Source organism: Thalia democratica, chromosome 6 (genome assembly GCF_965202585.1).
Source record: "Thalia democratica chromosome 6, ktThaDemo2.hap1.1, whole genome shotgun sequence".
Classification (NCBI taxonomy): Eukaryota; Metazoa; Chordata; class Thaliacea; order Salpida; family Salpidae; genus Thalia; species Thalia democratica.
Window position 1 is genome coordinate 18,729,452 of NC_139170.1, and position 23,806 is coordinate 18,753,257.

The 23,806-nt window shown below is 25.2% G+C and overlaps 1 protein-coding gene across 1 annotated transcript; it reads right to left on the bottom strand.

Moving 5' to 3' along the window:
* Positions 1–1,942: 1,942 nt before the first annotated feature.
* On the bottom strand, positions 1,943–23,250 carry LOC145838026 (tubulin polyglutamylase TTLL7-like). The gene is made up of 19 exons (XM_082945548.1): positions 23,231–23,250; positions 19,829–20,006; positions 19,411–19,609; positions 17,379–17,540; positions 16,065–16,281; positions 15,727–15,891; positions 15,325–15,433; positions 14,363–14,423; positions 14,061–14,147; positions 12,917–13,073; positions 12,292–12,404; positions 10,728–10,824; positions 9,434–9,607; positions 7,516–7,676; positions 6,713–6,959; positions 6,350–6,430; positions 5,969–6,129; positions 4,009–4,245; positions 1,943–2,151 (listed from the first exon to the last, which is right to left on the bottom strand). Exons 2-19 carry the CDS (start codon positions 19,986–19,988, stop codon positions 2,040–2,042), a joined length of 2,700 nt encoding a protein of 899 aa, XP_082801674.1. The 5' UTR covers positions 19,989–20,006; positions 23,231–23,250; the 3' UTR covers positions 1,943–2,039.
* Between the last annotated feature and the right edge of the window lie 556 nt (positions 23,251–23,806).

Here is a 23,806-nt window from a genome sequence, read left to right on the forward strand (position 1 = left end):
AAAAATAGAATTGTATAGATAAAATTGTGATGTCCTTAGAAATTAAACGACAATAAAAAACCTTTAAAAACCACATTTATTTTAAAGTATTTTGTTTCTTTTGTCACAAATAAAGGTATTTCAAATTTATTTTGTAGTTTAATCTATATTTATATTTTTTATGTCCTTAGTGTTTTAAATTTGAAAGATTAAGGTATTTTACGGACAAACTTGGCAAACAAATGTGTAAATTCAAAAAAACTCATAGAGTTATCAAATTTAAAAAAAATTATAAAACATTCCCAGATACTCCAGAATACATGTTTTGTGAATTTTTTAAACAGTTCTAATCGACTTATTCTTCAGAAAGCCCTATAGGATTTATATATTGAAGTTTCAATGACTAATTTAAGTATAAAAAGTTGTTTTTCATTATCAGATATTTATATTTAACATCTAATAAATATTTTTATCCATTAGCGGGAGTCTTTTTGTACAATAGATTTTTAGACCTTTTTTGAGCGTTTCGTGTTTATAAACGTATAAAAAAGTTAATACAACAGAAAAGTTATAGAAGTTTAACTTGTTTTACTTTTAAGTTAAAAGAAACTTATTTAAAGATAACAAATTATTTTATTACTACAGATTTAAATACTTAGATGATAAAAAAATTATGTGTTCTAGTTCGTATAAAATTTTATAAGCTTGTGGTGTACGACTCGATAACCGAAAGGTTCCTTTGTACACCATGTCCTTACATTAAACTTTTTGAGCGCTTTTTTTATCGTTCAATAAACAATAATAATACGAAAAAAGCATGAAGCAAAAATATTTAAGGATTCTTCTACTTTAAATTTGATAACTTTTACTTTAAAAGGACATTCTTTACTTGAAAAATTTAATTAGTAGAATCTTGGGCTCAGAAAAAATATTATATACTTTATAGAAATTTTTTCTCTATATGTCAAGTTCAACGCGATTCTGGTCCACTATGTTTACTCTAATAAACAAATATGTTTTCAAGAGCATCTAGTTCTAAGTATATGTCAATTGCATTTATTGTTTTATTCATGAAATATTTAAGTCAAAAAACTGTATTTTTGTGTTTTTATTTTTAACATGGGGTATGTAAATATCAGTTACACAATTAGTTATTGGTGTAAAGTAGTTAAATTTTGACATACATTTTATTTCTATCATATTTAATCAATTGAATAACATACTATGTCTCTTCTTTGTTTTTTTAATAGTTTTTTTTTTTTTCTATTTACATTTATTATGAAAAAATTTAATCAAGAAATTATATTTTCTTTAGTAATTTTCAAGTTATTATTTTTAATGCTAAAATTAAAAAAATTGTTGCTTTTTGAACATAAGCTTTTGGATTTAAAAATGCGTATTTAAACGACAAGTTAACGTATACATTTTTTACATTTGGTAAATAAGGAACCTCATAAACGTAAATATACAAGTGTTTTAAATTCATCTGTTCTTTTTTTGGTATAAATCCGAATTTTGTATTTTGTAAGTTATACGAAATATTTATTTATCTAAGTAATTAAACCTAGCAAAAAATCAATTATCTTAAAATAATAAAATAAATTAAACTTTGTAAAGTATCATCCTATCATTAACAAAAAAATTACTTAAATATACTTTAATTGGTTTTAAGTGACTAAATTTTTGGTAAACATGGCTAAAAAATAAAATTATCACCTTATGTTTAAATATTTAATTGATAAAGCACAGCATTAAAAATTATTAAAAATTAGGTCTATACTTCTAAAACGCATTTATTTTTATTATTTTTATTGAGACGTTAGAAAGAAACTTAAAAAATTAATCTCATTATTTCACTAGGAGTATGTTTTTTAATAAATTAACGCATAAATCAAACAAAAAAAAATATTCAGCTTACACAAGTGTTAAAAGTATAATAGTTTTTAAAACAAACGTATGCAAATGAGTGCAGTTAATTTCTTCACAGTGATGTAAAAACAGAACGCACAGTAAGAAACATATAAAACACATTTCAAGCACAAATTTCTATGATCTATCAATCATGTGTTAGTTAGTGAATATCGTTTTGAGTATTTAGGCGTAATTAAATTATTTCTGTCTTGCTGTTCAAGCAGGCGTCTTGTTGAGTTTGGAGTATACAACCGTGTAAACCTAAAAAAAAAATTATTCGGGAGTGTTCTAAGTTACACTGTTATGCTTAAATACTTAAAAAAAAAACTTATGCTTATAAAATTTACTTTTAATATTTTTAAATTGTGTCGTGAGCGAACGGCCTAGTTTTTCAACATGGACCAAACACTAAAGTCCGGATCGGCAATGAAGGAGGCAACAAAATATATTACAGCTAAAATATAGTTGGCCTGAAATTACTTCTTATACTTACTTAAAGTATAAATAATTATCAATGCCATTGTTAAAAAAATTATGTATAATTGTTGCAATAAGATATTGCTTACGGGTAAATGGGTTACTTTTTGTGCCTTTGATAAAACAATTATATTTTTTTATAAAACTAAAACAAGTGAAGGTAAAATGAAAACTACCGCAAACAAGCTAAGCTTAAAATATAAGTTATAAATCATTTAAACACTTATGAACAAGAAGACCAATACTTAGAATTTAAGAAAACGAAAAACCCTACATTAGGTTATTGTTCTAAACGCACGGAAATGTTACCGAAAATATCACACACGCTGCAACAACTGACTCTGCTGACTACAAGAAATTGAAGTAAAATGCTGTTTTATAAGCATTGCAAAGAGTCTAACAATTTGTAATAAAATAGATTTATTTATTTTAACAATAACTAGTTTATAAATACTTAAAATCGTTGTCCACTTTTTCTAATCTTTTTAGCTTATTTGTTTTTATTTTAAATTTATTAAATAATAGAAGCTACCGCGGTAAAAAAATATGAAAAGATTACAAAAAGCTATGAAATTACCTACATATCTAACTCTAAAGTTAGGAATTAAAAAAAAAATTAAGTTGTATAAAATTAAGGTAAAAAGTTTGGTCACAATGGTAGCATGGTATCTTTTAATTTAAGTTGTTAATAACGTTAGTATAAGTTTATACACCTATTTAATCTAGCTCTTCAATACTTTAACAAAACTTCAATCAAAAACAAAACCACTTAACACCTTGGATAAAGTAATGTAGTAAAAAAAAAATGAAAAAATAAAAGAAGTGAAACTTTAATCATAAAGATATAAATTGAAATAAATTTGAAAATAGAATCACAGTATTATTGTTTAAACCAAGCGTAATTTATTAGTATCAGTCTTAAAAGTGTTTATAACTGGCATACCTACCTTTAGAACTTATGGTGTAATAAAAATAGTTGTTTATTTAGTAAGGTGAGACAGTTAGGACGTGGATGTAATCTATAACAGCTCAACATGACATTGTAGATAACTTATGATTGATAAACAAAGTATTTGTTAGTGAAAATTGGAATGGAATACAATTTGTAACATCAAACACATGACTAGTGGTGTGAATAGAATCTGTAAAATATGTAACGTGGAGAGCAGCAAACAGAAAATAACAGAACAGAAACTATCACTAGATACTTTAGAGCTTGTAATGAAAAGAAAAAAAAAGTGTCAGGCATAATTGATGGGATATATGAAATTACATTAGAAATTCTGGGGCCTAGAATTTTTGAAATTAACACCAAGTATTTTGGGGTTTTTAATGAAGTTTAATTAAACTACAACTTGGGGTGAATAAAGTTATTTTTCGCAGTATCGTGTGCACAGGTTTTAATAAACTTGAAGATCACTGCTCTACAACACATTTGTTTACAACAATAGATATGTAAAATAAGTGACAAAAGAAAGTTGTAAGATTTACATAAAAATAACAAACACACAGATAATGAAACAAAAACTATAATAATTACATGCTAAGTAGCAAAAAACAATAATCAAATAGAAAGCTATTTCAAGGTACAATGAAATGTTTTAAACCAAGTTTAAAAAGAATAAAACAGTAGCAACAAACCTTCTAGGTAGGGATGTGAACGAACTAGTAATCTCCCTGCTCTTCAACTGTCTCGGTGCGGCCAGTTTGTTGAATTTATAGTTGGAGTTTCCGGTCAATCGCTTCGTTTCATTGGCGAACTGATACACGATCAGAAGGCAGTCTTTGCACAGCTCCACAATCCTCCTGCAGCACTCCAGCTCTTCTTCTTTTATGACGTCACTGCTCTTCTTGAAAATTATTTCCCACGTTGCTTCTCTGGTTAAGTTAATTTATATTGTTATAATGGAGAACTTGAGACCAAGGTTCAAAACAAAGAAATATTACTAAGTTTAGTGAGTATAACAAAATAAAAGTTATTTATGTAAGCTTGCTTTAGTTCAGTGCTTCTGAAATGAGGTTCCGCAACGCCTCTCAGGGGTTCCGCGAAGCCTTTCAAAATTTAAAAAAGAAGTTTGAAAAAAAAAAAAAATCATAAAACTTCAAAAATAAAATAGAACACATAAAATGGAAAACATATATAATTATAGCTTTCATTGATCTGCTTAGTGTGTATCTAGCGGTAGGAATTTAAATGGGTATTCTTTATTAATAGGTTTCCTGGTTGCGCAAAGTTTGCTAATTTTTTGAATTTCTATTTTTAGTGATATCATGAAAATACTGTTATTATCACTAAACCAAACAATGTAGGAGCAATCAAAACAAATTCTAAATGTTTACGCAATAAAAGTAAATAAAAAATCTTTATCAGAAACTTATTTCTGGTATTTTATATTGTTTCAAATGCTGTAAAAACGTTTAAAAAGATGTCTATAGCTTGACTTAAAGTTTAGATAAGTTTTTTTTATTTATTTTTCGTTAGGCATCTTACCCGTTTATTACAGTAATCTGTGAATTCGATTAAGTTTATGTTCATTTCGTTATTGTTTGTAGTTCTCATTTTATTTTTATTATGCAAGGAAAGATTTTTATGACGTTGCGATTAATCACGTTTGTTTTCGTTTATTTATTATAGAATCATATAATACCTATTGCCTCTGGCGCACTTTGAGTTTGACTCGACTTAATAAATTACAATTGGTATGATTACTAACAATGATATAGTTTTGCTAAAACATTTGTTTTTCACTCAAATTCTTTTGTTTTTTGCAGGAAATATTGTATTAAACATTTTATGTAAAATTAAATTAGGGGTTCCGCGGAAAAAATGAACTTTGGAAAAGGGTTCCGCAACTAGAAAAAGGTTCAGAAGCACTGCTTTAGTTGAACATAAAATTTCCTTATTATACAAAAAAGTGATAGAAAATACAACCATGATTTAAAAAATACTCAATTTATTGAATAGTGGCACATGTTTATCTGTGTTCAAATAAAAACACAATTCCACTGGACTTTGAAAAAATATAAGTAAACCATAGAAAGAAATATGCCTTAGTTATCATTAAATAAAACACTTTATAAATTTTATCTTTATTCCCCCAACGAATTTGTTTCGTTCGGATCTCATAATTAGTAATTAATTATCTTTGAACATTTATTTAAATAAATTTAATTTTCTAAAACATTTTAAGTGAAAAATGTTTTCTATTGAACAACATAAGTTATTTAATGTGATATCCATTTGTTGCTAACTTTTACTAAAGTAAGTCTATACAGAATTATAAACACAATTGTAAATTTTGACTATAGTATAAACTTATTTACAGCGTTTGTATTAGGTTATTTTGTCAACTTATTTTCTGAACAAATCATCAAATAGTAAAGTTTTACAAGTTTTTTACTTCATTATTTAAATGTAAGAACTCAAAATTTAGTCTCGTAAGTTTAAACTAAAAAGATTTGAAAACAGCTTCAAACAATGTAATTTGACCATAAAGAAATAATAGCTTTTAATTTCTTTAGAAAATTGTGGTAACAAAATGAAATACAACCTTTGTACAATGCTTTAAATGATATTAAGTTAAGTCAAGCAGGTACGTACTTGTCAGGGTCGAAGCACTGCCACAAACCTTGACCACGATTCCATAGCATTCTGTTGAATATTTTGCAGAAGAGTCTACTGAGCTTCAGGCTATCTAGTTTGTAGAACTTCCAAACTTTCTGTACAACAGCTTCCACATTTCCTTCCACAATCTCAATAACCTGTCATGAATAAAATAAGTTTGTTGCTATATATTGTAGGTTGAAAAACACATACTACATTTTAAACTAATAGTACTAACTGTTCCGAAAAAAATTGGTCTAATAATATACTACAATATCTACAAACGTAAATAAATAGGAAATGAACCAGCGTTATAAATGACTAGAAGCATGCTAACAAAATTACATATTGTCTAAAAAACCAAATTAGACAAACAACCTTCTTTCTCTTAACCGAGTCTAACTGAACGAGCCAGTAATGTGCTATCTTCTGTTTGTGTTCAGACCACTTTTCTATGAGCTGTGTTTTTAAATTATCAATTCAACATTAAGAGCAAAAGATTTGTGGACACAAAAATTTAAATAAGTATTAAATTTTAACACTTGATCTAAAGTTTTAAATAAATTTTGAAAACAGTTAAAAAGTACCACTTAGAAGATGAAATATTAAAAATAAAACATTGTATAATTTTAGAATATTTCTGAAAACATCATTAAAATGAAATCATGTACAAACAAGCCGTTGATCTAAGTTAGAAACAAAAAAGTTTGTAAAAAGTATTGAAAAAAGAGTTTTATTTACGTGTTTTAGTAGTAAAGAAGCTTCCGAATCACATTTGCCGGGAAATTTAATGGTAGTTTTGCGCAAGGCTTCCAAAGTTCTCAAAACGTTCTCTTGTTCTCTGTTTGTTACGTCATAATTGGTTGTAATTACTTCGTGAGAAGTTTTTTTGTTTATCTTTCTTGTTAAACTTTCCAATTTTTTTTGCTCGTTATTACTAACATCTCCTGTACCCAACCACACGACATTTTGAGGTGAAATAACTGTTCTAATGACATTTTTAATAAAGCTTAAGAGTATAAAAGCAAAAAATTTCATAAATTGTAATAATTACATAGATTACATGTTGATCAAAAAATTATTTACATGGTAGTTCAGAAACTATCAGAATTAAAATAAAATTGCATAACTTGTAAGCTTTAAGTTTAGGTAATTTAGTTTTAACATTTTGACTAATGTTATAGTATAAACCCAATAAATTATTTTAATAATGTGGTAATGAAAAAATAAGTGGTTTTTAATCAAACATGTGCAAAAGATTTTGACGTGTTGTGAAGAACGTTTTAACAAAAAAAAATAATGGTTTAGAAATAAATAACAAAAACTTATAAAAAATCAGTAAAAGTTAAAAACATTTATGTTACAAATCACAAAGTATGATTTGGTCAAAATGGAAAATAAAACCATTTAGCTTAACTGTAGGTTCTAAAATAGGCAAGCACTTTTTACCAAAAACAGGAAAATTAAACAAAAAACACTAACTTATTTCACTATTTGGTTTCAACATGTGCTTTAATATTCTAATTATAAAGAAAATTACAAACTTTCTTTTTAATTCGTTAACATCTTTGTTATCGCTTGAGTTTTTTATTTCAGATCTTGCGTTCGGAAAAGGATACTTGCGTCGTTCATGAGTCGAAGGTGATCTTTTAAGTTTATTTTTTAGCAAAAGTTTTTGCCTTCTAAACACCTCATAGCGATTTCTCTATAAAGATAATATAGTTTTAGATTAAAATCAGTAGTAGTGAAATAAATCAAAAAATGTTTAAAAACATAAAGTTAACGTTAGTGCTACAATAAATGTCCATAAAAAAATTGTAGTGTTTTATATAATAAATTGAAGAACATCTGTAATTACATTATAACAGACCAGAACTTTTAGTTTGTAAACTAAAACAGATCTAAGTGTTCTTTATTTAAATTATACGAAATGATTTTAAAAAATTTATTGACACTTGTGATTGTACAAGTTTTAAAATAATTGTAAAATAATTTGGCACTCATAGTTTTTTTTAAAGCTCAATTAAGTTTATAGTCATTTTTAATTTTTGTCAGCATGTCAAATAGATTTTTAAAACCAAAAACCAAATAAAAAAAATTAGCTCTGTTTATTTTGTGCAGGGTTTTAAAACACATGCTTACAAATTTTCAAAAGTTAAGTTTTTTGTACTTCCACAAAGAAATACCATCGAAGTAAACAAATAAAAAGAAACACTTAACTTAAACAAATGATGAGTCTAGCTGTTGTAATAAACTTTGTAAAAACTAGGGGAAAACTAATTTATAAATTATGAGTAGCTTTCAAAAGTGTTGTTTACAATACATTTTTAACATTAAACTTTAATGTAATTAATACATACTTTCGACTAAATATATGATAGTAAAAGGTATATTACCTTAGATAAAAGCAAATAAAATTTATAATTTAATCAAGCCCATACTTGATATAGCTGTTAGTGCTTTGATCGTTTCAAAGTTTATAAAATAATCATGATGAATGTATTTTTAAACATCTTGTACTAGTAGTAAGTAATTTAGTATACTTTTATTCGAAATATAAAAATAGATTTCTATATAAAATACCTATTCAACATAAATAAAACATAGACTGAGTCAATTTATTTAGTATATTAACTAAAAGAAAACTATTAATTTCTACAAATGATATTAACACAAGCTTAGAACTTTTTGTATACTCTTACTGGCCTTTAGATAACGAACTCAAATGTAGTCTGGAACAAATTCTATTGCGTACAAACTAATAATTTTTTATACTTTTTGGTTAAGTATCAATTTTTAATTCTTTTTTCAAATTCTGATAAAAGAGTGTTTTGTCTATAAAATGTTATGTGCCAATAACCTTAACTGGTTTTCAAAAGGTTGTTTTGAATTTTTTATTTGATTACTTTTCATTTATTTTCATATTCAAAAAGCAATAGTAGTCATCTAATATTACGGTACAATTATATTATCATTTGTCACAATATTAAAGACTTTCGTATTAAACCATTAATATGTATAATTTTTTAATTAAAAAGAAAGTTAAAAGTTTAAATTTCTTAAAGTAGGTGCAAATTAAAAAACTCTTTAAAGCTATTTATTCTTCTTCTAAATCAAGGTTAATAATTGATGTATATTGTAAAAAAATTCAGTTACTTCTAAATGTTTGCACTTTGGAGTGATTTATCCGTTAAACTATCAATTAATGTATTAAATCAAGTTGATGTAAACTTTACAAAATTATATAAGAAGTAGTTCAAAAGAAGTATAAATGGTTAAACTTTTTTATTTAATAATTCTTATATATTAGTGTTAAGCTATTTTTGATAAATGTTAAAAAAACAAACGAATATAAGTATTAATTACTGTTCAAGCCTTTTTTAATTAGTTAATCAATGTGAATTAGCAACGAGCTACTTTGCTAAAGAAAAAATCTTAGAATATAAAATTTCAAACTCTTACATCATTGTAATCTTCATCTTCAGAGTTTTCGCTTGAGGACGACGAAGATGATGACGATGTTTTCCGTTGTGATGTCAGAACAGAAGGCATACTGCGTAGCTGCTTGGAAGTTTTTAGAGGGAGAGTTCCCTCCTCCGCCTCGCACTTTTCAATCATTGACAGCAACTCATCTTCCTGTGTGACGTCATAAACTTTATTTTACATAACCATGGTTGCTTAAACAAAAAATTGCCTAACAAAATTATTACAATCAACTTTAAAAACTAAGGTTGCTCCATAAACACCTGAAAGCTTACTTAATGTACTAAACAATAAAGGCATAACATTTAAAAATTTAGCACTGGCGAAATGACAAAATTTAACCATAAAGTGAGTAAAACTGAAAAAAATAAAAAAATAAATAGTTCTCATCTTTTACAGAAGTTTTTTTACAATAAACAAATGAAGTTTCTACAGTTTTAAAGCACATTGAATGTTTTAATATGTAGTATGGAGAAAAATGCACATGTTTTTTTTACAAAAGGTTAACAAATACATTGTAGTCTGAAGTTGTTGATTTTATACACTCCTTTATACAAAATGACTTAATTCAAGTTCGACTTTATTTGAATAGACACTAAGTAAATAAGTTAAATGTAATATTGGATAGATAAACTTTATAAACAATATGATACATAGCTTTTAAAAATACAGTAGTCGTAAATAATTTTATTTACTTAACAAGTACACTATTTACCAAATGAAAAACAAAAGTTACTTACATAATAGCGCTGATGGTTAAGTAAGAAAAATTCCTTGAAATTAAAAGTTGAACGTTTACAGAAAAAATACTTGAGCAAAATTATGTAAGTACTTTTAAAGATTAAGACTGTGATCAAAGTTAGTTATATTTACTACTAAAACTTGGTCACACAAAAACATTAACACTTTGTTTACAGTTGTACTCAAGCTTTTGATATCTTTATATAACTAACTTAACTGTTTTGTTAAATAAAGTGTTGTAAGTATTAAGCAATAGCGAAACTTAAATTAGAGTACAAATTTATCGAAAGATCTTCTCAAAAATAATCCTAGTTGTATTCAAATCATAAAAAGAAAACAGAAAACAAACTTATTTAAAAACTAAAAAATACTGTACTAGTAATAATTAATACTTCATAGTTGTATTAATTGTTTAAGACAATACAAATAGTACGGTTATAGTTAGCTTTTAATAAATTTTTAAATTTAATTCCTTTCATACAGTGTACTTAATTTTTGTCAGCAAAAAACTCTGTCCACAAATTGAACTTACGTTTTTAGGGTCATAGTAGTCAATAATGCTTTTTTGGAAAGGTGTTGACTGAATATGATGGAACAGTCTGAACGATTCTTTAAGCATATCCGTATACCTAAATTTATCAAAATTTTATATGGTTAAAAATAATTCAGAGATATATTCTTTTTTTTTAATAATAAAACTTATTCTTTGTTATACTATATATTGAACGATACAAAAACGGTCAAAATATTTGGTCCTAGGACCTGGTGCACAAAGAACCTATCTGTTATCGAGTCGCACACCATGGATACCTTTTTACGTCTTGCCCAGGACTTTTCTGATTCCTTTTCAGATAAAAATAGTTTGCTAGTTAAGTACAACTTTACAACCAAAACTCCAACTGATTTAAACAGTTTTTTTCGTACAAAAATAAATGCATCTAAAAAATGAAAAGCGATTGCTTACAAAAAAATAGATTTGATTATTTCAAAAGATATAAGTATATTAAGTAAAACTTAAAGACCAAGTTGCTTTAAAAATTATAAACTTAAACTGAGCTGATAGTTTTGATAATCTTTTAGAAATATCCTATATATAAACTAGTTATTGTTTGAATTTTAGAAAATTATTTTCATAAAAGATCCGAACGTAACACATTCGTTTTTAATGAACTTTGATATTTTTTACTTGAATAAATTTAAGTACCTGTCATTTTACAAGTAACGTTTTGTTTAAAAACATTAAAAAAAAGTATCAGGGTTGCCACAGATCGAGCTGAAAAAAAATCCTGAACTTTCTAAAACAAATTCTTAATTAAAACCGCTTCAAAAATATACAAACAAACACTTGAAATTATGTAAAAGTTTCAATATTAGTTTTATAAAAATTATACAACTGTTTTTTTTTGCTGGTTTTAATCATCAATTTTGCACGAAGGGTCATTTTTGCACGAGAGTAAAAAAAAATAAATAATTAAAAAGATAAAAATAAAAAAAGATTAATTAAAAAAAAACTACCGACTGAGGGTAAGGGTTAGTGGTAACAGTGATAATAAAAATAAAAAATAAAACATAAAAAATTACAAAATAAAATAAAATCTAGGCAAAAAAACAAATAAACTAATAAAAAACTAAAAATAAAACAAAAACTGACTGAGGGTAAGGGTTAGAGATAACAGTGGTAGAAAAAAATATATTTACTTTATAAAAATTATCAGAAAAAAAATTATAAAATATGTTAAAAAATAAATAAAACAAAATTTACCGACGGAGAGTTAGTGGTAACGGTGAAAGTAAAAAAAAAATTATTTAAGTTAATAAAAAAATTGAAAAAATTTCAACTTGTGCAAAACTGTCCCATCGTGCTAAAGTGACGCCCGTGCAAAAGAATCGCCGTGCAAAATTGTCCACTCGTGCAAAAGTGTCCTCTCGTGCAGAAGTGACGCTCGTGCAAAAATTTTCCTGACCTTACGGCAACCCTGAGGTATAACTATTAATTCCAAGTTCTTAAAAAAGTAGAAAAGTATAATAACTCTAAAGGTTGATTTTTATGAAACAGAATAACACATAAGTTTTTACTCTTACAAACAATATCTTACATTTTCTTGCGCGTGACGTCAAGACAGGGGAAAACCCTGACATAGTTACCAATATGGTCGTCTTCGTATTCCTCCCGAGCTGCTTCTGCCCTGATCCATGCAAGCTGGTCCTTCTGTCAGTTACAAAACTGTTTGTTGAATTTATTAAAAGTTAGATTTTTTTTTTTATTCACAATTTTTTTTGTTCATAACGAATGGTGGTAGTTTAATATATTATTAGCAACTTAGATTTTTTATAAAAGATTCTCTTTTTGAGTATAAAATTACAAAAACACGTCAAGCAGCGAGAGACTTTGTCCATTAATCCAGATCAGTTCTTATGAAAGGCTATCAAACCTAGTATCTTTTAGTAGTCTAATTTTTTTTTTTTTGGAACTAAATTATTAAATAAGCTGTAAAAATTTTTAAAATAAAGGTTCTTGCAAGAAAATTTTAACTTATAAAATATTTTCAATTTAATTAGCTTTAAACTGTCAAAGCCTCAAAATTAAATAAACAAATTATAATATGCTTAATAGTTTAAAGTTAGAACTTCATATAGAGTTAAGAAAATTGCTGTTAGTATAAGCAACAGTCGTTGCATGAAACGATTAGCAAAAAAAAAGTTTAATAAAAATTCACTAACAAGTTCTTTCTTTCTTCGAGTAATGTTCAGCTTATTTTTTTCTGTTTTATTACTTAAGTTAAACTCATGTTGCTGTTGATGATTTGTGTTACTTTTGAACAGTCTTCGCTGAGTTTCCGCTTTTTGAAAAGCCAATTTTTTTCGTCTATCACTTGCTCTGAAAGTTGTATTTAATAAAAAAATTAACGAAATAATTTTCAAAACACAACACCTAATTAAAAATTATTTGAAATCAATATATATTTTTTAACAACACTTGTTTTTACGATGTTAAAGCTGTCATGAATTAATTTTTATTTAAAGAAATTAAAAAGTTGGATTGAAGCTTATGTTGTTCAAGTCATAAAAGGGTAAGGCACTTTTTTACATGTTGGTCGTATTTTGTAAAGTGTTATCTTATCTATCATCAATTGTAAACCGTTTAACAAAATTCCAAGTAGCTTCCGAGATATAAGCGATCAAAGTCAGTAAGCTCAATAGGTTTCCTATAGAAAGAGCAAACCATAAATGTGAAAAAAGACTATTTCAAAAAAAAGCTATCTTTTATTAATTTTTATAACCAAACTTCTTCAAATTTTTACAGTATGTCAATTATTAATATTTATACATTTTTAATGCATGAACATTTTTAACTTAAAAATAAAAAATAAAAAAAAACATCTATCTTTTTATTTTAAATTCTATTTTTGAATATTTCTACAATTTCAACATTGAAATTCTTTTAAACTATAATAGAAATGTTTTCTAGAACTTGAGGTCTTAATCTCAAAAATGAGGGGAAAATTTATTTTTATCTAATCTTTAAATCTATTTGTATCAGAAAATTTTTGCAGTATCTCAAAAACTTAATAAAATTCCTAAATACTATAACAGAACTGATTTGTAGTTTGAACTTAAAGCTTTCATATAAAATAAAATATTAGTTTTTGGTTGAAAAAAATGTAGGATCCCCTATGGCTTTAACTGGCTAAATAAGAATTAAACTTGATCAGTTACACCAGTTCACTTTTACTATAGACTGTTTTTTAATACAATAAAAGAGCTATAAATTTTTGTAAGAATATGTGCTCGCCATGTTTGCAAAATAGGTATAAAACATCAAGTGTTAATGCATATATAAACTTAACATTGTACAAATACATACTTTATGTTGACAAGCACCAATGCATCATTAATGACACCAGCTTTTATTTCTCGATCTATTCTTTCATCTCCACCGAAACTAGGAGCCCTTAAAAAGTTACATAGAAATACAACTTAGAGAGAAACATTAATGCCATTATAATTAATTATAATTTATTAAGTTATTGAAATAACATGTTATAAGACAAAATAATTTTATACAATTCTACTTTTCCAAATTTACTCAGTCAAAGAGAAAAAAATACAGTGTTACTAAAATAACTACTTGAAAACTTATTTGACTATTAGTGAAGAAAAAAAAACCTGTTTACTTCAAGAAGCCAAGGCTTTAATCTCCGATCAAGAAAAATATCGAATCCCAAAACTGTAAGAAGTAGTATTACATTAAATAAAGTAAAATATAAATAACTTTTAAAAGAAAAAAACAGAAATAGCATTAGTTTAAGTCAGCTGTTTCAGTATAAAATTGTTACTTCAAAATTCCTACATGTACTTAATAATCTTTAAAGTTTATAGAAGGACAAAAAACGCTCAAAATATTTGGTCCTAGGACCTGGTGCACGAAAAACGTTTCATTTATTGAGTCGCACACCGCTTGGATACCTTTTTACGTCTTGTTAAGGACGGTAAATTGACGAGTAAAAATAAATATTATTTAAAACAAGATCAAGAAGTTGAATTTTCAGTAAATGTTTTATTAAATCAACAAAACACCTTGTTGAAATGTTACAACCATTTTGAAATATAAAAACTTAAAATGATAACTATATTTAACTACAAATATAAAAATTTATAAAAAAAATAACAACTAAGTTTCTCTAAGAGAACAGATTGACAAAATATTTTCTTTGTTAAAGTTAAATAAAAGATTAAATAAAAAAAAATTGTAAAATGATTTGATTCTAAACTATGATCAAACACACTTATATTTTTTAAAATTAACGATAAAAGTGTTTTGTACATGATACTTTAAAATAATCAATTTAAACATCTTATTTTTAGTTTTGTGAAAATTGGTTGTATGTTTTTCGAGGTATGTTAAGATAAGTTACAAAGGTCTATGGAAAACTGCAAATTGAAAAATTAAAAATATTAACTGTTAATTCTCAAATACAACCATTTTACTTATAATAAATATTAAACTACTTTTAATTATTGTTAAGTCTTCAAATATTATAATTTAAAATATAATATTAGTAATAAATACAAAGAAGTGTTTTGTAAATTACTGTTTTTGCTTTTATAATTATTACTTGTAGACAAACCTTCAAAGCAAACACTTTCGAGTTTTGAATTTTTACTGTTGGGACGACACATACGATATGCGTGACTAACTTCAGGCGAAGCGACTATAAGAGTCTTAACAACCAAATCCTGTTTAGAATAAATTCTTGTTAAGTCATATAAAAGCTTTCTGTATTTCTTATGTGAATCAAGTAGGCATACTAAAAGTTTAAAACGAACAAAAAAAATTAGGACACATGTATATCTAAAAACTGGTTTACCAAACGATTTGCTGCTCTTTCTTAAGAAAAATTATACTAAGTCAAAGCAAAACTATTTTTTTAAATCAGAGAGTATGAAAAGTATCAAAGGATTGCAAAATCAGAATAAAAAAATTATTAGGTAAAACTTTAAACAAGAAAGTTACAACAAGAAACAATTACAGCAATATCCCTCCACACTTTAACAGTATCATGACCATCATTACTGAGGTGTTTCATCAACGACTTGACACTGCGTTTGCTACCTCGATCCATATCATTATGCCTTTCAAAATTTTCATTTGTTTTGTTCACAGAGTAATTTGTGAGGTGCATGTATAATTGATCCTTAAAATATTTGAATTTAAGTAAGTCTAATGAAATTTATAATATCTTGAAATAATTATAAACAACAGTTTAATACCCAAAGATTAAAGCTGTACAGAGTACACAAATACTTTATAGAATAAATTAAGTTGAAAAACTATACAACGTATGGAAAGTTTAAAATTTATTGTTACCAAATTTTTTTCACTGGCAGAGCTGTATTTTTCAGTGCTAAGTCTAACAAGGCCATCTTGGTAAAGAAAAATTCGAAGAGGATCACAGTTTGTAACCAACACGTAAATACGCAAGTCGATTTTGTATCCATCCCACAACAGTGGTTTGTTAAGATACTCTTGAACAACCATCTGACTTCCAATATTAATTTTTTCAGGGTTTCGAAATAAGGATATTCTAAATAATTAATAAATATGTTTAAAAAAATATCTTTATTTATATTGAAACAGAGGCATGCATGTAGTTACAAATTTTTCTTAAACACACAAACATGACAAATAAGGTTACAGTAATTTGTTGCTTAAGTTTGCAATTTTAACACAGTCAAAAATGTAAACTTTGCGAAACTGTTTTTCAATACAAATAAACAGATCCTCAGTGTATTTTGTCTTTTAATATTCTTAAAATATATTTTTTATTAAAATCACATCAAAGTTAAAAATTTAATTTTTGTGTTTTGCCATATCAAAGGTTTTGCTAATTATTCTAATTTTTTATAAATCACACAACTATTTTATTATAATTCATTTACCAATTTAACATTAAAAAGTTCCCAACTTATATACATACAAGGATACAATTTATAAAGATTTTATTCAAAAAATTTTCTAAATTATAATAATAAAATTGCGAATTAACTGTGTTATTAAATAGAATAGCTAATTAGTTGCACTTTTGTTATTACTACTTAAATTAGCTCTTTACTCTAAAACTTGTGATTTTTTTTTTCTAAAAAAAACACAAATATTCATATATTCAACAGGTTACCAAAACAAAATAGTATTTACTCTAGTTATTCTAGAGATCGTCAGTTGTTAATTAAATCTGCAAAAAATGTTTCAAAAAATAATTGGAATATATTGTAGATAAAAAATAAAAATACATACAAAAATAAAACAAAATGCTAGATATTGTAAGCATTGTGAGTGAAAACAAATTATTAATTACTTGAATAAGTTTGTACCTAATATTCATTTTTTATGTGATGAAGTTTTTATAAACTTAAAACATACTTATATATGGTATATCCAAATTGCATATACTTTTTAGCATAAATAGATATATAATATGCAATAAACAAAAAATCAAAGTGATAATTTGAAAACAGGCTAGAAATATTATAAGTTAAATCTTATATTTAAAAAATATTTCAAAGAAAATTTAAAATATTTAAAAAATATTTCAAGACATAAGAAATTAAAGTCAAACTAAAGTCAACTAAAAACTTTTTTAATAATAATCTGTAAACGTAGTTTAACACTGAGAAAACTTGCCCATGTCCCATAGCCCCATTGGATGGTTTGTGAATAAAAACAGGAACTTTTTTTTTACTTTTTCTCATGTCTTGCGAATATAGCAACAGTGTATTGAACTCAGAAGGAAGAATCCAAGATCTGGGCGTGAAGTTGTATTCCTCACCACAAGCCCGCTTCATTCTGTTTGAAAAATACTTTTTCTAAATAAGTTTACAAAAAACTTAAAAAATATTTCAACAAAGTACGCAAATAATATAAACATAGCTTAATAATTATTTTTGTTATGACAGAACTCATTAGAAAAAAAATTAGTTTTATGTAATGTTTCAGTAAGTTAATGTTATGTGCTTTTGACTGTTCAAAATAAGATATGAAACAGCAATATCTACATTATATTAATGTTTAAAATATTAAGTAATTATGATTTTTGTAATTTTATATCTACTAAACTAAAAAAATACGTTGGAGCCTAATTAAAGAGTCTTTTGAGTACTTATTTTCAAATTTAGGCCTTTTCCTTGGCTAACTTTATATTACAGCTCGAATGAGTCTTAAATTCGCAAAATTCAAATGACTAACTTAATTAATTATCATGTACTTCTATAGTTATTAAAAACTTATGTTTTAAACTTAACTTTATAAACAAAAATAAAAATAAATTTTGTACTTTTAGTAGTCTTAGTTTGAAAAATTCTACAAAAAATTATATATATTAGTATATAAAACTTTAAGGTAAGGTTTACTTTGTATTATTGTATTTTTAACAGTTTCAGTTTAAAATAGATATTAATTAAATAAATATTGAATTGAAGCTGAAAATGGAAATTAACAAAATAAAACACAATATAAATGAAGTGTACTACAATTTCTTTGCTAACATTCTACACATTTTTAAGATAGAAAATATCAAACAAGTAATAACTTTAAAGCTCTACAATATTGTATGGTAAAATATACCGTCAACCAACATCAGTTTAAAAAAATGCAAAGCAAAAAAAAAAATGCTTTGATAACTAAATAGTATTTTTAAAACCTAAAAAAAAGTTTTAAAAATTCATACTTACAAGGCTTTGATAAATCAAATGAAGTAAATGAATTCTGTCAGGTTAAAAAAGAGCTTTAAGACTTAATATTCTATTTTATGACTGTGTCGTTGTTTTTTAACAAGATGTTTTACATTTATTACTGGTTCAACGTTTTTTTTTAACAGATTTTACCTTGATTGCACTTTTGAAAATAAACAATTGAAGTTTATTTACAAGATCATAACTAGAAAAAGAACTTAAATACTTTATTTTTAAACTTGTACATTTAGAAAACTTGTAATAAATAGGTTTATTTTACAGATTAAAAAATAATAAAATTGCAAACAGCTGTGCAGTAAGTGAAATTCATGCGCTGCAGTTAAAGTAGGGGTGGGCAGAGTTTGTAGGCCCAAAGACCAGATTTGTCCCGTCAAGTGAAAGTTCTAATGTTTACAAAACTTAAGTGGAATCCGGCTGGCGTAATGTAAAACTTATGCCCGCAAACAAGTAAATCTGGCCCAATAAACCAAATGTTATAACTTCACCAGATATGGTGAAGAGCAAAAATAAAGTATTTTGTATAATTTATCCAGCCTGCTAAGAACTAAAACTTTTCACATCTGGCCCAACGACTAAACACGTTGCCCACCCATAACTTAAAGTAGATATTTCAGAAAAAATTACAATATTTATCATTAGTTCCAAATCATAGAATACATATAAAGTTAGGTTGGCTAGTATTATTTCTAAATTTCTCCTTTTTGTTAACCTTGAATTCTGTAGTTATTACTATTTTTAATTCGAAGAACCATCAAAAGACTAAACTGTTTGTTTGCCTTAATAATTTTAGTTAGTAAAGATTTTATTTTGGAAAAGATTGCAATTAAAAATACTGATTTTAATAACATTAGAAACTTTTTTAAATGTGATAAAAATAGTTTAATACACCTTTAATCAATCTATATCCAAAATTTATTTCAAGATAAAATAAAATGTATTTTGTTTATAACGTAAGTAATACAAACTTTGCCATATTTCTTGCCAAACTATCTTTCCTACAAATAACACCCATGTTAGGAAAATGATTTATTTTCTGGTAGTCTTTTAGTTCCTGTATAGCATCACATTGTATAATGCAGTCTGCCCATATCAGATTTGACATAGAGCCAATTCTAGATTCTTCTGATGTTATACGAAATCCAGCTTTTTCTATAGTCTGCTTTACTGTTAATGTGTAATATATCTTAAGGTAGTATATTATAACTAATATGATGCAAATTGTTAGGTAAAGAATGTTAAAAATTCAGAAGAGTTTAAAAGTTTTTCAAAATTAAATAAACAAAGTATAACTAAATTAAAAAATGCAAGTTTTTTTGATTACTAATAAAATTTGTAGTTCAACTCTTCAGTTTACCTATTTATTTACAACATACAAAACAAAACCTAAATCGTATTTGCAGCTTGAAACACATGCTTGTACTTGCAGCTTTTTACGCTTTTTCTTTTTTCTTTTCACTTTTTCTTTTGTGCTACCCTGTTGCTCTTTTACATCTTCTAAATACTTTTCTTTTATTTCGCTGTTCACAGTGACTGGATAGTACATAGCAGCCTAAATATGTTTCTACAAAATTATGTATAAAGTAAGGAAAGTAAGTTCAACTCATTTTAATACATCTTAAAATAGTTCAATAAGACTTATAAAAACTTTATTGAACATTTCAAATAACTCTTAAGAAAAATACTTTTTTTTTTTTAACTTATATTCAATTTCTAAAACATTCAGGACTTAAATATCATATTACTATTAGTTTTTATCAAAAAACTATTTTTGTGACGCTGTTTTATTTAAAGGTTATTTTAAACAAAAAAACTCTTAAATAGATTAAAAAAAATTAATTAACTAAGCTTTATAAGCTCTTTGGCCAACACAGTGTACTAAAACTGAAATCTTTATTTAAAGAAGAATTGAAAGTATTCTTTATAAAGTAATACCTGTATTTGTTTTCCTAACTAAAAAGGATACTTGTTATAAGAAAATAGTTTTACATAAAATAAAAATTTTCCAATATGTATAACTTCTAGTTGTAAAATTTAAATATTTTATTTCTTAAAGAACATAAGAACATCAAAGTACTTGTGATTAAAATAAAACATCTACCTTTTAACTTTTTAATAGTTGAACGAAAGGTTGTATGTATATGCTTCTTTCTGCATTAGATGTTTAATAAACTTATGAGAAATACTGTTTTTGAAGGTTAGACAACACTAGTCTATACTCATTTTACAGTTTGTTTTACTGAAGACAACTATTTATAAATTATAACAAATAACTTTATCTATGAATTAAGGATGTATAAAACAATATAATTTTACTAAACTGTATAAGTAACTAAAAATAAAACGTTTATTTAAAAACTTTAATGCATACTTAAATTTTTATATCTCTAAGATGTTTCTGTTCAATACAGACTCAAATCATGATAAATAACAATTTCAGATTTAAAATAAAAACTAAAATACTATTTTTAAGAATTTTAAAGCAGTTTTTTAGCAGCAAGGCTAAAAAAAATTTGTTAAGCATTAGAAAATCAAAAATAAGTCATTATCTTGTTCAAAATTGATGTATAAAATAACAAAATATGGAAACTGGATCAACTAAATCTTATTCTAGATCTAGATAAAAATCTGCCCTAAGATTTTGAAAAATCTTAAAACTACCCGAGATTTTTATAAAAAATCAAAACTGCCCTGAGTCCTCTTAAGTTAAAAACTACTTAAAATATCCTGAATTACCGTGATACTTTCTAGAATTTCCAAATATCCTGAGTTTCCCTGAGTGAGTGGCAACCCTGAAGTACCTGCTACTTTCCTAAAACTATAAAGAAAAACAAGAACACTATACTGTTATCTAACTATAAAACTTAGAACAATATAACTCACTTCTTGTTTATTAAACTATTTATTCAATTTTTAACTAAACACTTATAAAAACAACTAAACTTCACTTTAAAAAATGATTGAAAAAAAAATTAGGTAAAAATATGGCTCTCAGTTTTGTAAACTAATTTAAATTAAATACATTAGAATTTAAACTGTATGAACAATCTTGCATTCTAATAAAACAAGCTTATTTTAATATTTATTTTATTAATAGAAAAAAAAATTGTAAAAATATATAAAAAAATGAAAAAAATGGTGAACATTAATATTTAAACTAAAAGGTTACTTATGTAACAAACTAATTGAGTTAAAATTTATAAGATTAATGAGATATCAGCAAAACTAAACTAACAAAACTTAATATTTCTTTCTTGCTTGAGAAAAAATTGACTGGCTGTTAACTTTGTCAACTTCTTTCATTTTACACAAACTTACTGCACTAGCACTGTAAAAATATATAAATACAAATAAGCTGCGTAAAACTAACTAATCAACTCATTAAAAACATTTTTATTACTTGTACCTTTACTAACACATCAAATTAACTAATCAAAAAACTTAGTTCTACAAATAAAACTTGCAAAAGTTTAATAATACGTATGACTGACTAATATATACTTATATCAGAACTAGCTTGTGATGACAATACAGACAAACTTTAGCTACTTCGAAAATCATTGTAATTTATATTAAATTATGAAGTTCGTTCAAACTGAAGTAAAAAAATAAAAAAATTTATTCAAATATAAGAGGCAACTGTATTTCAGGTGGCTTATGTTGCTCCACACCCCATAAGAAATAATCAGATGTTGCCAGTGTACTCATATACTATTTTTGGTCAAAGTGCTAAAGTAACTAATATGTATTTATTTAAAGTAAAAGTAAACATCGAATTAATTTAAACTTAAATACCCAACCAAAAATGTTATACTATTGATGCAAGATAGTTGACTTTCATTTTGTGTTAATTTGCCTTTCTTTATTAACATATTTAAAGAGTTTTTATTTTATTTTAGCATAGAGGTATTAGTTATTCTAAAAAAAATTGGTATAAAACAAAAACCATTTAAAACTTCTTTATTCAAGTTTTAAATTATTTAAGAGCCGCAGTTTGAAACTTTTCTTTTTGCAATCATAAAGTTTTCAAATAATAACACATTTTTCTTAAAACCACAGGGTGGCTACTGGTTTTTGAGAAATTTCTTCCAGGTTTTTGAAAGAACACATTTTTGGGTCTACTTTTAGTTAAAAGTTAAGCTTAAAGTAAAAAACCATATAAAATTTTTTAACAACATTAGAAGATACTATAAAGCCATTTTAAATGTGTATTTTAATAAAAACACCTTTGATGATGACAAATTTTTTATATCTATATGATAGATTTATGTTTCAAATCAAAATTTTAATACTTAACATGTGAAAATTGTTAAAAATTCCAAGCTTTTCCAATTTTTTTTTTGCCTAAATTGTCAAACTCCAGGTATTTTAAAGGTAAGTTTCCTATTGACCACCCTTAAACTAGAAAAACCTATATTTTTAACATTATTATTTCTAGTGTAAATACTCAAAAATTTAAGGTAATCGTTTGTTAACAAAGATCTTAACAAAGTGAGCTTGCTGGAATATACAAAAAATAATTTGTTGTAATGTATTTGTTAACATATTTATTATTATTTTATATTTGATAAAAAATTAAAAACATATCTGAGAATTAACTTTAAAGAACACCTTTTTGTATTTGTAGTATAAATTTCAAAAAAGTAAGTATCTATTTACAGACCAAAATTAAAAGTTATATTACTAAATCAAACAGTACTGTTAAATTTATTTATAGTTACTCAGTTAAAAAATACTAAACTTTGTTCAAAGTTAAAGCTAAAATGATTTAAATTATCAAACACTAACCATTTTTTTTAATTAGAAAGTTTCACATGTTTTTAAAAACTAGTAGCATAGTGTACATAGAAACGCTTATGTTCCGCATTCAACAAGTTAAGTACAGCCAGGAAATAAAGTCACTATTTATTAGCTTTCTATAAACACCTTATTTATATTTTAGATATTTTTGAAAAAAAAAGTGAACATAATTGAAACCATGATTAACTTTTTTTTTAATTAAATTATTTTATTGTAAAATTATTTATTACTAAAAAGTTTTTTAAATACTGTTTAATTTTTTATACTTGAAATACCTTCACATATTATCAAGTATAGCTTTTTTATTTTTGTAATGTTTAAATATATAAAAAAATACTTATGATTTAAAAGTTAATTACTTTTTGTTTATTTAAAAAGTATTTTTCATACTACTGAAGCTTAGGTAAGTGATAAAAAATATTTTTTCATTGTTTTGTAATGTTTTTTTGTAAGTCTTAGTTAAAACAATTAACTGTATCCGTCGTAATGTATAAATATATAACCGAGAGATTTTTTAACACATCAGGTTATAGACCAAAAATTTGTGCGCTTTAATGTCTTTTA

Excerpts from the sequence above, each read along its gene's own strand:
- LOC145838026 (XM_082945548.1), bottom strand. The coding sequence starts at position 19,988 with ATGTACTATCCAGTCACTGTGAACAGCGAAATAAAAGAAAAGTATTTA. Across the intron at positions 10,825-12,291 it reads GACGTCACGCGCAAGAAAAT|GTATACGGATATGCTTAAAG; the intron begins GTAAGATATTGT and ends TGATAAATTTAG. Across the intron at positions 4,246-5,968 it reads CAGTGCTTCGACCCTGACAA|AGAAGCAACGTGGGAAATAA; the intron begins GTACGTACCTGC and ends TAACTTAACCAG.